General features: G+C 34.0%; 1 protein-coding gene across 1 annotated transcript; it reads left to right on the top strand.

Moving 5' to 3' along the window:
• Positions 1 to 736: 736 nt before the first annotated feature.
• On the top strand, positions 737 to 17,481 carry tamo (PUB and ZnF_RBZ domain-containing protein tamozhennic). The gene is made up of 7 exons (XM_088234836.1): positions 737 to 920; positions 1,217 to 1,389; positions 3,853 to 4,049; positions 4,609 to 4,794; positions 10,787 to 10,931; positions 12,884 to 14,419; positions 15,815 to 17,481. The coding sequence occupies exons 2-7, from the start codon at positions 1,260 to 1,262 to the stop codon at positions 16,237 to 16,239; spliced, it is 2,619 nt and encodes an 872-aa protein (XP_088090962.1). The 5' UTR covers positions 737 to 920; positions 1,217 to 1,259; the 3' UTR covers positions 16,240 to 17,481.
• Positions 17,482 to 18,187: the final 706 nt, after the last annotated feature.

Below are 18,187 nucleotides of genomic sequence, written 5' to 3'. Positions count from 1 at the left end.
GAGGTATTTTTGCCTTTAACTTCCTTAATTGTGGGTTCTGATACGACTCCCAATGAGATCACAACGACGAAAGGTGATTTTTCTCAAGTCTAGGTATTCTATGCATCATCATTGTGTCTTTTGACTTTTGATAATTATTTTGTGCTATCGTGCTATGAAACAACAAAAGGAAAAAAAGTGTTTTCCACACAAATATACACTTCGTTTGGAAAAAAATATGATAATTTTGAGAAAAATTACGGGTTGCTCAATTGGTTTTACGATAACATAGTAAAAGCCATCATCGGGTCTTTAGGTGGTTTTTAAAAAAAACGTGCTATATGAATTATCTAACTACATACATTATCATTTCCTAATCCGCACCCACTTCATTTTGCATAATAGAAATACCGTTTGTAGTGAATCTCAATAATTTTTTTACCAATCCAGAGTCTACGAAATGTTGCTGAGTAAAAACAGTTATTTAAACCTAGTTAGACCATAAAGTGGACAGAGTAATTATTACATTTATATATATATATTATAAAAACTGCACAAAAGCGTATAATTAAAAACTATTTCGATGCGATCAATCAAATATATATTTTGGCGGTAATTAAATGGCTATTATTTGTTTTCGTCAGTCAAACATTTTTTGTATGGCCAGTATTAACACTGCCCTTCTGCAAATTTTGCCTTTTATTACAAAATTATTTTTATCCGTGTACATAAGTTGCATATTTTATAGCCATTTGACATATTAGCTGGTTTTATTTATGAAACACAGATGGCTATGAACTATGAAGGGAGACGTCAAAATAAGTTTGAAGTGAAAATGTAGTAATTTCCGCATTACATTATTTGTCTATTTGATTATTATATGGTTGACATTAACAAATATCAATATAATGATTGTGACCCGCTTCATTGTGGGGTAAATTGTAAGTAGTGTTTAAAGCATTGCTATTTTGGGAATAACTATTTTGGGCAGCTAACATACTAACCTTAGGAATCGACATTTACTCCACTTCCTAAATCTACCAGATATGATTTTTTGATTTATTGAATTTAATCAAACTCTTTATAAAAGGAAGCCTATCTTATCTGTCTTATACATTTTGTAATCAGGTGTTAGTGATTAATTTCCAATTTTATGCTAATTTACACAATGCATATGTTTTTATTCGATGTTATGTTTATGTGAATCAAATGTTGTTAGAAATATTTTTCATTGCAGTTACACTTATAAACCTTCGAATGTAAACGCATACAACCTCAAGATGGCATTGACTGATTATGTTATAAGAGAAAAACTACCAGAGTTATGGAGACAAATTGATAACACTCATTTAAGTTATTTAGAAACTGACGATAGTCCAGAGAAATTAGACCAAAGGAAAAAATTAGAAGGTAACAATTCGTATATATGTAAAATTTAAACACATAGGTTTAGTGAAAATGATTAAATAAACACTATCTGATTGATTCGTATCCTCGTCTCTTCCTATAAGTCCGTTGGGGGTTAATTTATGGTGGTTCTGTTTGATTCCTATTTCAGTCAACTAAACAATATATTGAATTTGGCAACATATCCAAAATAAAACACATTTATTGGATTTTAATTCTACTTTATTTTTAAAAATATATAAGAGGGTATGGAGAAGGTCCAACACAAGTTTTTAAGATTTATACATTTCAAATTAAACATTCCAATTGAAGAGCTTAACTATAAATGTTTAATGAAGCAGTTAAAATTTATGTGCATTAGTAATAGAAGGGAAATGTCAGATTTAGTGCTGCTTTTCAAGTTATCAAATAATGTTCTTGACTGTCCGGAACTTTTAAATTGTGTTAATTTTTATGTGAGACAGCGTGGGACGAGACAAAATACTTATTTTGCTGTTGATTTGCATAGTTCAAACTATGCCAAATACTCACCTATTCCACGGTTCCACATGTTAGCAAACAAACATGGAAACTTAGACTTATTTAATTTATCTTTGTATCAATTAAAATCATTACTTTTTAATCACTTCTTTTCTTAATTATACAAATGTACTAAGTGTTATACTTGTTTTACTGTTTATGCTATGATACATCGCCTCTGTTACTTCAATACTTTTTTATTTAAACCCTTTATTTATTGTTAATTTGCTGCATACCTATGTTATAATTTCTTATTTAATTTTTCTTTATTATTTTCTTATTTTCTGCTGATTTTATTTCATGTATCTATATTTTTTATACTGTGTTCAGGTGTTTTGTTTTATCATAATTGTTTTTCAATATTATTTTATACTTTGTCAAAGGCGTAAGCCGTCGAAATAAATAAATATTGTGACGTGTTTCGTCTTGTTAGGACATTTTCAAACTAACTTAAATATTTACAAAGTTTCCTTATCTACTAAAAATAATTGCCGTTCAATGATTGAGGATTTCTATACAAGCCAAGATAAGTAAAGTAATTAAAAATCAGTTAGGGCAGTGTTTCTTAACCTGTGGTCTGCGGACCCCTGGGGGTCCGCTAATATATGTATAGGGGTCCGCAGTCTCATCTCTGGACCATTTAACAATAATAAATAAATGCAGTGTGCGAGACTGACTGAAGTGAAGTGAGTCAGTTACAGTGTTGCCACCTTGTCATTTTGAAATGCCTCTTTCACATTTTTTCTTTAAATCCGCGTGTAATTCCGTCATTTTAAAAATCCCCTTAAATACGACATTTTCCCGCTTTAAGAGCACTCCGATTCGCCAGATATGATGGGAAATCCATCAAGATGGCATCGCTGGTCAGTTAATGAAATAAGTGCGTGCGGGTTGTGACTCTTTTTACTAAGGGGGTCCTTGAAAATTGTGCTTGATTTCCTAGGGGTCTGTGGCTGAAAAAGGTTAGGAAACGCTGAGTTAGGGTTAGGGTATACTGAGTATATTTTATTAGGTACATTATGGGTATATTGGAGAAAGCCTGCCATCATTTAAAAATATTTGTAAGGGTATGAATTAAAATCCTATAAATGTGTTTTATTTTGGATACATTACCAAATTTAATATGGAATTCTACCAATTGTCTGCATACACAATAAATAAACAATATTTAATTTTATAGTTTATTGTTTTAACACGTTTGCGTACACTCTCATAGGGTCACTCGTATGGACACATCATAACTTCTAAATTTGTTGCAACGAAAAGGTAAAACATTTTTGAGTAGGAAATATGGAAGTCTAGGCATTAAGGGACTTACGACCTGTCTTTGGCTGATTTAGGTGGCCAGTTTTCACCTCCGCCTATGTTTGAACATCCACATTTCCTCAAACCTCCCATCTATTGGCTTTTGTGAAACAAAAGAGCTGGAACATTTTTCATGTGGGTGAGATTGATCCGGCTGAACCATTGTACCATGCGCGGTCCATTCATAGAACGCATGGAACCATTGGTTCTCCTAAATTTATCCAAATAATGTTCTTAAAATAGCATGCTTAGTAAATTAATTATCAGTCATAATACCTAGCATTTAGATTACTATAAACAAATATTGTAATAATAATTTTATTAGTAATCGCGATAAATTGCGGAGGAATTTTACTATCGCCTTATAAAGAAAACGTTAAAAAGCAACGTAGCCCCCCAAGAAATCCATTTACCAGCGCTGTCATGCGCTTACTGATCGGTGGATACTTACTACTGACTGGCTGGGTATCGATTTAAAGAACAATCGGGATGGAACCAAATTCAAAATTCCGTTCCAGCGCCGTACTGATCATGCGATCTGCGCGCAGTCGCAGACTCAAATTCTCACTAGGCAAAGGATGCAATCGAAACATATCAATACATTATTTTTATAATCTGTCAAAATAATAATGTATGTTTTAGGTTATATTTTGGATTACTTATACCTGGTACCTCACGAGAACAAATTCACCCTTCCCGAGACGGCTGAGTTGCTGTCCAGGTCGGCATTGCTTCCCGACTTTAGTGCCTTCCGCTTGGCACGGGGTTGGGCCGCCCTCGCACGTTACGCCTCCAACCTCCTCGTGCAGCACTGGCGCAAGGAATACCGCACCATAAGGGTACGTTAAATATTACCAAGATGGGGAACATTATTTTTTTTGAGACAGGAATATGGAATTAAAGTAGGATTTTCTGATTTATTGTAACATATGTCTAGATTTGTCTCCGACTTGATAACTGCTCATGGCAAAAATCCTGAATAAGAAAAACGAGTGGAGATAAGTTTGCCTCATTGTGAAGAAGTTGGCACATTCACCTACTCTTTTGTAGGCCTCGGGTTTGATTCCGATGGACGCGAAATATTGATTTTAAAGATTGTTAAAACTGCAATATTCTGTTGTTACTAAACTGGCATTTGATCTGAATCAAGACTGATCACCTTACCTTCGTGTAACAAATAATCAAAATACACAGTTTTTTTTTACTCATGGCGCCGTTGACCAATTATCTAAGCTAGAATAATTAAATTTTCAGGAAATATTAATAACCAAATCTACAAATTTAAAAAGAAAAGGTATTTGGATGGTTTTGGGAACAGTTTTTTTACAAAAGTTTTTTTACGTTGAGTATTTTTCACTTGGGATTGATGGAATATTTTAACACGTTATGACATTTTAGTTGTACAGCGGCTTCTACAAACACGAGGTGGAAGGCTCTGGATTAGCTGATGCCGGAGACATGCTGCGTGCAATGGGGTACCGTCAAGATGCTACTCCACACACTTTTACCCTGGATGGACCTGTGTGCCCGGATCTGGTCACAGCAGTTTCCAGAGACTCGCTCATCGCGTATGTCGAGTGTCAGGTAATTAAGTGGAATCTAATTATGGATAATGGAATGGAAAATAATTTGTCGATAATTCATAGCATCTTCACCATGCACTGCAAATATCGCGAGCAGCTTTGGCAGCTTTATTCCCTCGATTGAACGCAAACAGGAGGTGTCGAAAATGCCCACTTTTGCATGTCGCATGCTCGCAGTCAGCATGTTTGTGTTGTATCACATGTAAACACATAAACCGATACAACACAAACCTGCCGATTGCAATACGGTACAAATTTGTCAAATGACATTGATATATTAACACACATAGACATCCCTCGAAAATGATGACACTTAATTCATGGCCAAACTGTCAGTCATGCACAAATTGTATTTAGTCATTCTTCGACTGCCATCCAGACTTGACTTTTCTAAAAATTTATGAAAGCATGTAAAAACCTTTCATTGGTAAATATTTGTTCACTAGTGATCCAGCAGTTCAAAGCTTAAAACAATTAGTATTCAAATATAAATATTGTTTTTTGTAAACGTCAAACTGCACTCAGCGGTGCAATTGCGAAGATCTTCTTAGATACAGAGCTGCACTGATAGAAATGCGTTTTTAAAATATAATAAATATGGGTTAATCATTATTTTTGCATTCCCCAAAATCCAGTGAAATTAAATAAATTAGTCGAAATTATAAGGAAGTTAAGGAAAAAATCTGATTAGGATTCACAAAAATGAATGTTGATTGTTAACGTTAAAATACAAACTTTTTTACATACCAAAAATTAACATGCTGCAATTTTTGGTAGCATATTCATGCTTGTTGAATGCATCCCTGGATAAATAAACAAACTAAGTAATTGTGGGTACTTGGTATTTACAGGACCTCGACTCACATGTTCTATACGTGTATGATTCATATCATTAATTGTAGTGCTTTCACACTTATAGATTACGCAGACAGGGTATAGTCTAAGCTTATAACCGAGTTACACAGTTTAAACCCGCGCTGTGCCAGCGGGTACCCTGCAAGACATCGGACCCTCCGATAACCGACCCTCCGACCCTACTCTATAAGGCGTGTCTACGTATCAATATGTCAATGTCATATGACTTCAATACCCTTAGACACTAAAACTACATCAGTCTAGATGATGAACACTGCAAAGCTGTCCGAAACATCAGCAAGGAGTATTAAGTACACGGCATAATAATGTTCGAAAAAAGGAGCTAAAAATATATTATCCTTTCAGGGCCTTACTTATTAATAATAAGCTTAAGCTTGATAATAGTGGTAGAATAATGATGGTATAGCAAACAGTATTACTTATAAACCTCGCATAGAGTTAAACTCGTTTTAAATCTAGAATAGCGGCAATAGAAACTTATACCTGCACATTATGTGGTATAACGCCTGAATAAGCACGCGATCTCTCAAAAGTCATATTTTTCGGTAATCAAAATGGATAGTTCATCAGTTTTTTTTTTTCAATTTTAGACAATTTTGAAGTCCTGTCGACCTTCTCAATGCGATTCAAGTGGTTTTTAATTATTTGTTTAAATAATGTCTAAAATGTTGTATGTTTGTTTGTGTTTTAGTTAATTGTTTTAAAAAAAAGAAACACAGATAAACTATAGAATGCATTTTTAACTTAAAATAAAAGTTACCGCGCACGCGCACGCGCACATGTCAGCGTTGACTGTTTAAAAACTAAGCATGAAATAACCTGTGAATTGTTATTCTAGGTGATAAATATTTTTATAAGTAAGATTTTTTTTATATTGGTTATAAATAGTTCAACCGGGTATAGTTATTTCTTAATATCAACCTGGTATAAGGAAATCTAATAAGTAAGGCCCTAAGTATGTTCAAATAATAATAATATGAGTCTTGACCATATCGAGTCTGTCCAACACTGTTTTCTAAGAAAAGTGGCATGGTTGCTCGGATTACAAAGGGGTAATTATTCTTATTTTGAAATAGAGCAATCTCTTAATCTGTCTTCATTGGAGAGACGTAGAACTGAGATGGACCTTATATGCATTTTCAAAATACTTAATGCTTTAAGTGATGTCCCATCTCTGTTGCAATCAATTTCTTTTCATGTTCCCAACCGTATCACCAGAAGTCAAAATCTGCTATTTATAAAATCTTCTAAGAGCAACTTTGGTTTTTATGCCCCAATGTCCAGAATGTGTAGATTAGTCAATTCATCACACGACTTGGAATTTTTTGGGATAGATCTTCCGGCTTTTCGTAGATCTCTTCGCGACTAAACAGTGTGGGATGAAGTTGGATTGGCATGGTTAAGCTCAAAGTTTTTGGTCTTTCGTTTTTTTGAATATATTGTATACTATTATTGTTTTGCCCTTGTTTGTCTTTGCTAAATAGTTTTATGTTCTTTATGTTTCTTCATGTAACTGTTGTAATTGACTTAGGCCGTATGTATATATAATAAATAAATAGCACTTGACCATTTTTACAATATAAAAAAAACCTCAAAATAATTTAATGTATTTTTTCATCTTTAAAGCATTTGTTTTACAGTCGAACTTGGTTATTACAAGAAAGATTGGACCTACTGAATTCGCTCGTTATAAGTATTACTCGTTATACCAGAGAAAGGTTTTATTAATCCAATCGCCATTGCATATTGTCACTGTTAAAAATTATAATAAATTCTTACAAACATACCAGTTTCTAAATTTCAAATTTGGATAAATAAACATTAGCATTTTTTCACAATGTTTGCAATGTGATAAGGATAGAGAGATCTTTTTTCATATTTCGCGCCATGATCATACAAATAATTCCCACTTTTTCGCAAATTGAAACACTTCTGCTTGTTAGTAGTCATGTTTGCAATTCAAGGGTTAGGTTTTAACTTATCTGACATCACCCACTTGTAATGTTTATTATGCATTGACCATAGAGCATTTTAAATTAAATATTGTAAAAACTATTTTCTTATGAATGTTGATAAATCGAAAGTGATGGTTTTTGAAAGGGATAACTAAATGTGACTGAGATATTCTGAATCAGGTAGAAGAATTTGTGTACCTGGGAAGTATGTTTACTAGGGACGGAAAGGCCGAGAAAGATATTGAAAGGAGTGCCGGGAACAGGGTGAACGGTGCACTAAAATCTACATTGGCAAACAAATGTTTATCGCAGGAGGCTAAACTAGCAGTTCACAACGGAGTTCTAGTGCCAACTTTAATGTATGGGAGCGAAGTATGGAATTGGAAAAATGATGATGAAAGTAGGGGTTGAATGCTGTCGAAATGCGATCCTTCAGGCGAACGTGTGGTAAAACGATGTACGATAGGTGCACAAATGTCGAGATCCGTGAAGTGTGTAAGGCTTAGACATGCATTATTGACAGAATCAAGAAAGGGGTGCTGCGTTGGTTTGGACATGTAGAGCGAATGGACAGCGAAAGAACGGCTAAAAGGATCCACGATGCAAATGTTGATGGACGCAGAAAACGAGGAAGACCGAGAAAGACATGGCACGATCAAGTCCATCAAATACTTGAAGATGGACATGTCAAAAGTAGGAATAATCGGCGTGCGTGAATGAGAAGATGTATGAATGTAGAGGAACCGAGGTCTGTATGCCAAGATAGAGTGTTATGGCGTTCTATCCTCTCTGCCTACCCCTACGGAGAAACGGCGTGATGGTTTGTTGTTTGTTTGTTTGTAAAAAACCCCAAAACAAGGATATCATTCACAAACTACTAAAGAAGTTGTGAAATGTAATGAAGTGCCGAGCCTGTGCTTACTAAGTTCACAAAGTTTGGATTTTTTACACGCAATTTCAACCATAGGTGTGATACTTTGTCAATGCTGTCGGTGAAAACACCAATTAGGTACTCAGACACTTGCATAGTATCATAAATGTAACTCGATCCCGACGCCCAGCGGCATCGGTGATAAGTTAGTCCCCCAGTTGGACTTTATTACTTAGGTTCTTATGTTCAATTGTTTATGTTTTTAAACAATTGAAGAGTTTTTGCTCAATTGTTGACAATATTTTTGTTCGGTATGTCCGAGAAGAAGCTCGTTATAAAAGTGAATAAATGTATGGAGAAAACCACAAACTAAAATGTCAACTGATGTTTCCCCATTATATCCGAGATCTCGCTGTTTCCGTGATCGTTATAACCAAGTTCGACTGTATTCACATTTTTTAGAACATGTTGTTCTAGAGAGTAGGACTGATAAATTAAATTAGTATAATATAATGTTTCTTATAGTATAATAAACAATAGTATATAATTCTTAAAAACTGTAAGGTATAGTTCGTTTTCTAATAGTGGCTCAGCAAGAAATAATGTAATGCATATTTTACAGGCCCGAAATTTTTTTATTCTTTTTTTACTGATAATATTTCATTGATCCCAAACTTTAAAAATTTTCCTTCTTTTAAAAATCACGCACTATCCTGGATTCAAACCAAAGATATTAACTCTTTTTTTCCATGATATGTTTTGTTGCCCTTTAACAATAAGGAATATTTTTATGTTTTTTAATATTTTTTATTTAATTTTTTAATTACTATAAAAAAAACTACCTTATAATCTTTTACAGAATATTTTCTTTTCTCTTTCTTATATAACACAAAAATATTATATCTGTCTATTTATTATAGGAGCAAAAATTCATAAACATTTCTTGTATACCCACGAACAGGCCATGCCTTTGTGGGATTTTTTTGTTTACTATTTTTACTGTTAATATGTATTTCATTTCTATGTAATTATCCTTTATTTTTTTAATACTCTGTTTTACCCTCAAAGTAATAATGCGCCAAGCTATAGAGGCGCCCAAACGAGGGAAAACCATTCTATGACTATTGGGTATTAAGTTAGCTACAGTTCGCAGCAAAACAATGGGCCGTACTCAGGTCGAGAATTGCCAAATGGATATTAATTTGCATTGTAATTACTTTTAAATATGTACGAGGGCGGATTGAAAATGAAGCTACCTAAGTAGGAACAAACATTTTTTTTTTTTCAAAAACCTTTTATTTCTCAACATAGTCTCCTTTTACTTCGACACACTTAGTAAGACGATATTCCAACTTTTTAATACCATCTGAATAATATGATTTCGGGAACCTCTCAAAATACGCGTCAGTTTCGGTAATCACTTTTTCGTTTGAGCTGAATCTTTTTCCTGCGAGCTATTCAAGTTTGGAAACTGGAAAAAATCACTAGGAGCTAAATCTGGACTATAAGGTAGATGATTAACTAATTCGAAGTGTATTTCACGTAATTTTAGCATCGTATCTAATGCTGTGTGAACCGGTGCGTTGCCTTGAGGAAAGAGCACTTTTTTCTTCTTTAAATGTGGTTGTTTTTCCTTGATTGCATCATTCAATTTATCCAATAATGCACGACAATACTTGCCTATGATTGTGGAACCTTTTTCAAGATAATCGATAAGCAATATTCCGAGTGCATCCCAAAATGCAGTGGCCATAACCTTGCCAGCCGATTTCACTGCCTTTGCCTTCTTCGGAGCACTTCCACCAGCTTCCACCCATTGTTTCGATCGATTTTTGGTTTCCGGTGTATAGTGGTGCACTCACGTTTCATCAACAGTTATTAATCGACGTCAAAAATCAACAGGATTACGCTTTTAACACATATATGCTTCTAACTTTTTTCTACTCAATATATTAAAGATTTTATTATTTGTAAACTTTCAGTACGTGAATTAGAAAGTTTTGCAAAAAACCGCACGTAAATCTGTCAAGCCTTTTTTGAGTTTTTGCGAGACACAACACGGCGATTCATTTATATATATATAGATAACGTAAATATCCAAATTATTTACAAACAAAGCCAATCACAGCTACAAAAGCATCCGATCGAACCGTTATGTTTATGTTGTCAAATAAAACAAAATGGCACCAATTGGTTGTTAACCAACATCGCTTGCGTTCTATGAAACATAGTGATAGGGCTTCTGTCTAGGTTTTTTAACATTTAACTTTTTTTTTTTGCATACCATACAGATAATGATCCAAATCTGGGAGGAAGTCTCCATTCGGGGGGGAAGCTGCAGTTGGTTGGAGGTGCTGCGCTGCAGGGAGGACTACCCCGGGGATGTGGATCAGGCTGCTGCTCTCATTATCTACTCGCAGAGGCTCCACACTAAAGGTAGTTTTGTTGTTATTTATTATTACACATCTTGTGGTCGTGAAAGGGATTTTAAGTCCCGATGATGAGGAAGTAACCTTAAAACCGGTCGACGTATAACTAAGAGTTAAAGTGATGTGAAGGGGTCAACACTGTTCTGGCATCGAGACAACACTATTGCGTTAGCAAGAAGGTCCACAACTTTTTGCCAGAATCGTGGAAAAGCGGGAGTGTTGTCAAGTTGCGGAAGGTGTTGACCTCGCTCTTTCATGACATTGGTCGTAGGGAGTCAGAAAGGCTGAGGCATGCCGTGGATTGGAGATGCTTACTGAATGTTAAAAATATTTATTTTTTTAAATTTATGGCAATTATGATGTTTCGCATTATATATTAAATAAGTTGTCTATGTTTTATGAATGTATGTATGTGTATATATGGGTGTATGTATATGAGTATGTATGTATATGTGTGTGTGTATATGTGTATATATATGTATATGTGTGTATGTATGTATGTATATATGTATATGTGTATGTATCAAAATGTGCATACGAGTAAGTTTATATTTTATTAGTCTGTGCTTTCTATTAACTTGTAAACCATTTCATGCATTAAAATGTAATTGCCTAGCTTGGAATGGGGTATGTTAGCTGGGCAAAGATAAATATAAAATTCTAATTATGAAAAAATGTACGAATAAAAAAGAAGTGGTTTATACAATAAAATAAACAAAACATCTTAGTTTTTTTACCACTATTTTTTTATTTTTTTTACTAACCGGTTTCAAAGCAAACAAGCTTCTTCCTCAAGGTTTACGTAACTAATGAATTCTTTCCTATTTTATTTTTTTCCACGCTTACTAAATACTACACATGGAACCAATAAATCATGTCTTTTTTTTCCATAAAAGGGTGGTAATTTGAGATTAATATTTTCGAAGCTAGACAGGAGTGGACTAAAAGAAATATCGTTTATTTGGTTATTAATGGTTTTTTTCTTATTGTGAATCGCTTTTTTAATTTCTGAGATTTCTAAATTGTCTAATTTTATTTTCAACATCAAGTACTTTTAACTCAGTGTCATTATGGAAATTATGATTGTTTTCTATCAGATGGTTTGCGAATTCAGAAAAAATATTTTTATTTAAGCACCTTAAGTGTTATTTTACTCGTATATTAAAGTCTCTTTTAGTTTTAGCAATCATTACAATTTATTTGGTATATGCCAGATTTATTATATTTATGGACTTTGTATTTGTGATTTTTTAACAATGTTCCTAAATTATTAGTTGTGTAGAATGCAGGTTTAATGTTTGATGGTAGGGGAATTAGATAATTGTTTTGATAAAATGTCATTTTTAAAAAGAATCTGCCTCCATTGTTTAGGTGGGTTTGCTTTATTTACTGTGTTAGTAGAATGTCAATATTTTATTTTATTATCATAAATAACCACAAAGTTAGTGCCTCAAATATAAAATGTATTATGGTTTATACAAATTTATAAAAAATGTGTGTGAAAAATGCGATGTTGACTTTCTTATATATTTGATGTTGAAAAAGTTATATTAAAGCTTTTTTTTTCCAGGTTTGAAAAAAAATATATATGTAACTAATCCAAGTATCGAATGGTTTATATTTTTTACTTATATATTATATTGTGGCATAAAGTGTCAAAAAAATTAAATTAAACCGCTCTTTAGTAAAGTTGAAGAAAATCAAATGCGTCGTTGTTAGAAGTACATATTATGTACTTCTGGATTACTTTTTTCTGCACAAAGATGCCAAGGTAACCAGATTGCAGAGAGTGCCTTTGAAAAGCTTTTCTTTTTCGGCAATTAGAAATATTTCCTTGTAACTGAGCACCGCCAAGGAGGCTTAAGTCCTCGGATGCAGTGTGTTGTATGTGGTAGGCAAGCTTTTAGAAATTATCACATTTCTTTGCAAAATAGTAATGATTCAATTTTATTTTTTCAGATATATATTCAAATGTGAAATTCGGCTCCAGCCCCCACAATATTATAAAAAATAACCTGCCATATTCGTCGCCTCCAGTCAACGATTATGTGTTACAACAGAACTACCACCCTATTCAGACAATCAACGGTTTACACGGACAACACATCAACCCCCACTGTATGCAACCCACAAATGGATACATTCAGAATGGTCACGGGATGCCGACTAATGCAATACCCATTAAAACACAAGTGCATGTTAATCCACATCCCGATCCACACAACATCTACTGTTCCAATTTCATGATGCAACCCAACTCCATGAATGGCTTGCAAAGGATTCCATTAGAGGTCAATCCGATGTACAGGTTTAACAACGTCGGCATTATAAATCAGTGTGCGGCCATGTCCGGCTATTACTCCAGCCCTATGAACACCCACCCTTACTTAATGCAGCCCCCTCTTACCCAGTACGGAGGAGTGCGGCAAGCCACCACCTTGCCTCTCAGCAATGGATATCACTGTCCCCCCGTTCCCCAGGCAAACTATTGTCAATCTGTTCCTACAGCTCAACTGATCGAGCTGGACATACCGCCTAGCTATTCTACCAATAGTCATTCCCACCACAACTGTCCCAATATATCCGGTCCCGAGCAATCTATTCCCGATAGGAAAAGGGTCGATAATGGTCAGTCGCACAGAGAACCGATTCCTAAAATTTACCACAGTGGATCGATGGATTCTAAGCACAATCCGATGGTTCAAGGATCCATGAAAAAATCCCACGATTTGAATTACGAAAATCAAGAAAATGCCCGCAGAAATAGTGCCCCGAGATCGTCCGCATCGTACACGAGCGATAATACATTTTCCATACCAAGGTCGGATACCCAACCTTCGCTGAGCAAGGCGCGAGAGGATGGAATGGGCACTTTCGAGAGTTGGGACTACGTTTTTAGGAATTTAGAAAGCCAAGGATACTCTAAGGACTTAGGTGAACGGGGAAACATCCTCTCACCTCCCTTGGAGCGGGATTCCAAGACCTTAGGGAGGGCGAGCACTCGGGACCCGAAGAGATATCAACAGACCACCATGGATTTGGAAGATGCCCTTCACGCCATTCGCTTAGAAAAAGATTCTGACGAAGAATTATATAGGACAGCTAAAATAAACGAAACATTGTTGAAAATCAAACAAGACAGTGAGGCTAAAGCGGCCAAAGCCAACAACAGGAGACACATCCTCGCCGACGAGAAGGATAAAAGGAAGTCTAGCTCTTACGAAAATGCAACTATCAGCCCCGCAAAAGACACTAACGGATATAAGATAACCAATGACAAAACGCGTCTTATTTCTAAAGAGGAGACCAAAGATAAAAAAGAAATGGACAAGAACATTTATGTTAATGGAAATAATACGATAAGAACTGGAGAAAGCCGAAAAGTGAAAAAGAGCATTGTGAAGTGTTTGAGTTCAGAAAATGACACTACTACGAAAAGGAGGACAGCGTCGGACCAATCAGTGCAAGTGATATCCGCTATTGAAAAGGCCCAAGGTAATTCTTCTTTTTCTTTTTGCATTTTATTTTTATTATATCACTGGAAATCTATCTAGGTAGGAGTCACAGTGCGCAAAGAAGCGATTACCTAATTATATTAATGAGAATCGAGGGAATGGCCATTCGATGGATAGGATAGACCCTTGTTCTAGCTAGCTCCTCAATTTAGGTATTTATTTATCAATAGACAGTAAAACCCCTGTGTTACGTTTTTCAAGGGAGCAACCAAAAAAGTGTAAAACTGAGGAAAACTCTAAAGTGAGGAAATGAAAAATGAATGGAAAAAATTTAATTACATTAAAATATAATTGTTGTACTAGACTATACTAAATATACTGCAGAAAAATTGTAAGAACTATCATAATTGGGGATTATTCATATTTACCAATGATTTAATTAAAAATATTTTGTATTTCTTCAAGCATTGATATATTACATTGAATTTTTAAAAAAACATGTATAAATCATTTTATGTAAGTACTTAACCTTAAAAACACGATAATAAACATTAAAATTAGCATAAAATGCACACAACAATATTTTCCCTGAATATTGGAAAATTTTATTTATATGGTATCACTTTTCTTAGTATGGCAACACAGAATTTCAACTGTCATTTACATCGCGGCAAAACGGTTTTACACTTTTATGATAACTGTTTTAACTATCTTCTTTTCACATTACGTTTATAACGAACTTCAAATAATATTTCTATTGACAAATTTTTAAACTTTCTGCATCGTAATTTATTGATGTTAAGACTTTATTCTTCCTAAACATGCGTCAACTGCATGTCACAATTTAGTAACATGTCGAAATTAGACACTTAAACAAAATGGTCAATTACACTGCACCTACTTTTAATTTAGTTTGAGACGATAATTTACACATTTTTTTATTTACCTCGATTTTATTCTCCATTCACTCGTTGTCTTTTGACAGATTGAATGAGTTTCGATTATTTAAATGAAAAACGTAAAAAACGTTATTTGGGGGAATATTTAAATGAGAGTGTATGGAAAAAAATGAGACCTAAATATTTCGGTGTAAAAAGTGGGAAAACGTAAAATCGAGGAATGTAAAAACGTTGTTTTGCTGTATATATTATGCGTCCACGATTTCAAAATTATTATTTTCAAACATCTTTTGCAAAATTGAAACAAGAAATCAAGCAGTCAATTCAACCAATTTTAATACATAATTTTTTACTGGTTGCTATAGGTGATTCTTTTGTGTATCATCCCCAGTTGTATAAATTAATTAATTGACACTATATAATTTACTCTATTAACTTTATTTTCTGCTTACAAATAATGTTTTATGTATGCTGTTGTTTTCCTAATAAACAATTAGAAAAAACTAATGCCTTATTGTGTAACTCTTATATTGTAGCTCCTGTTAGTTCATCCGGCCATCATGTCCGACAGCACTCTCAGGGCCTGGATAGTACCGACGCAGGTCTCAAGACCAGGCTGGTGGTCAGTCTACATGACCAAGACAAGGGCTCCTCCGGCAGACACAGCTCGGACCGCCACGGATCACGCAGCGCAGGCAAGGACACGGAGAATCACTCCAAGGGTAAGGAGAGAAGAGAGATAGGCTCAGCTCATTGGGAATGCGGGACGTGCACTTTTGTCAACAGTTCGACGAGGAATGCCTGCGAAATGTGCGCCAAGTCGCGGCAACTCGGCGTGGAAGCCACGCCCCTCATGAGCGGCGGTAAAGAATGCCCGACATGCACCTTGGTCAATAAAAGAGATGCCACGGTATGCACTGTTTGCGAAACAGACTTAAAACATTCTCCTACTTACATTTAAACTTGACATGTTCAATTTTCTATCGTACGATGCCCTTCCGGAGGACAGATTTTTATTACAGATTGTGCTTTTCTGGGTCCTTACTTCTATGCCATGTGTTGTTAGCTCTTCTGTGGGTGTTAACAAAATAAATAAAAAAACATTTAAATCTTAGATGTTTAACACGTTCACGGACACTTTTTTCTTGCAGGATCCACTCATATGGACACATACAATTTTCTTATTTTTTGTAATATTTCACTTCTGATTGGACCATAATGGATGGTTTGAAGTAAATCTTATTTGACTTACAAACATACTGGGACACTTTTGGTTCTGACGGCTTTTTATAGAGACACAATATCTATAATCAATTCAGTTTTGCGTAGGCTATATCCATCTTTTCACTACCAAAGTCTTTTTTAATGAAAGCCACGATTTTGACTGCTATTGCCGGCATAGCCGCGAACGTATTAATCATCTTTTTTTCTGTAAATATCAATCAATCAATATATTTTTGGGATTATTCATTATTAAATCCACATGGTCCTCTAAAGGTGTGATGTTGTGTTTGACTAAATAATCGTTTATGTTATTTTTACATATTTATTGTTGGATTTGTTCCTAGAAATGCACAAAATTGAATTTCTTCATTCTCTCGCGAAGGAGTTATTTATTACTTAACCGTAAATATTATGATTTCGGATTTGAAGTGTTGTTAAGATGCATTTTTTATATTTGTAGTTGTTGACCTATGAAATATATGTAGATGTCATTTTATAAGACAGAGGCTTTTTACATTTGTTTGCCGAGTAATTTTAAAAAGACAAATGTCACAAACGGAATACCCAAGTGAAACGGAATACAGGGAAAATAGTTGTATTTCTTACATTTTGGTCTATTTCAATGTTACGTGTATACCTAAATTAATAATAATCCAAACTCTATTGTAAATGTTATAAATTCCCTTCCTAATCTCTCTAGACAGTTTGTTACACTGAAATCTAAAGGGTAGATCATTTCAACAGGCCTTTATTATATTACGAATGATGTCTATGTACACATATTTACTAAATAGATAAAATATACATTATATTTTAACTACATTTGTAATCACAGCATTCTGAAGAGTCTACTAACCTACCGTAGTTACATTTTGTCAATTGATGACCCGGTGTAACTTGAATGACTTAAAATAACAAATTGTTCAAATTTCTCTTTGGTGCCTCTAGAAAATTGTACACATATTTCTCAGAACAAAAATATATCAGAATTTATTTAAAACAAAGATTTTATTATACCGAATCGTGTATTTAAACCTTATCAATAAAATACAGATGTGATATGGTTACTTGTTAGCAGTTATAAAAGCTTATAAATGCCTATTGAGTTAATTGAATGATATTATGGTGTGTAACAATGTTTATTATAGCCTTAGGATGTGTATATAAATAAACAAAATGTGCCGTAGGAATATAGTTCTTATATACAATTTGTCTCTTGCACAACGTGAGATGCACAGTTGTCACATGTTAAATTTGTAAAAAAATATATTGTATCAAACATTGTACATTAATATTAAATTTATACTAGATTAGAACAAAGAATGTTATAAACATCTATATAATCTTTAACTATTTTAACAAAGAGCACTTTATCTTCTTTCTTGCTTATAAATTGTAGTCTATTTATTGTGTATTGAATTTATTAATATTGAAAGAATATGGCAGTAAATTTTATGTCCGCTAATCATAAAATATTAATTTAGAACTATTAAAGAAAACAATCGACTATTTTTTATACATGCAAATGAAAAGCATTCTTGGGATTGATTAAAAACCATTTATTATATATATTTTATACAAATACATATTATTACGCACTCGTATCTTAAGATACTTTATTGGATAACTTATTTAAACAACTTAAAAAAATTAAACAAATGCTATCTAGTCCATTTTGTTTTGGT

Source organism: Micrasema longulum, unplaced genomic scaffold, assembly GCF_059751315.1.
Source record: "Micrasema longulum isolate JH-2025_06_02 unplaced genomic scaffold, ASM5975131v1 h1tg001292l, whole genome shotgun sequence".
Lineage (NCBI taxonomy): Eukaryota > Metazoa > Arthropoda > Insecta > Trichoptera > Brachycentridae > Micrasema > Micrasema longulum.
This window is presented reverse-complemented; position numbering and strand designations above follow the sequence as displayed.

Bases quoted from the DNA above. Each gene is read 5' to 3' on its own strand.
- tamo (XM_088234836.1), top strand. From the start codon at position 1,260: ATGGCATTGACTGATTATGTTATAAGAGAAAAACTACCAGAGTTATGG. The intron at 4,050-4,608 runs GTACGTTAAATA...ATGACATTTTAG, and splicing joins AGGAATACCGCACCATAAGG to TTGTACAGCGGCTTCTACAA. The intron at 10,932-12,883 runs GTAGTTTTGTTG...TTATTTTTTCAG, and splicing joins GCAGAGGCTCCACACTAAAG to ATATATATTCAAATGTGAAA.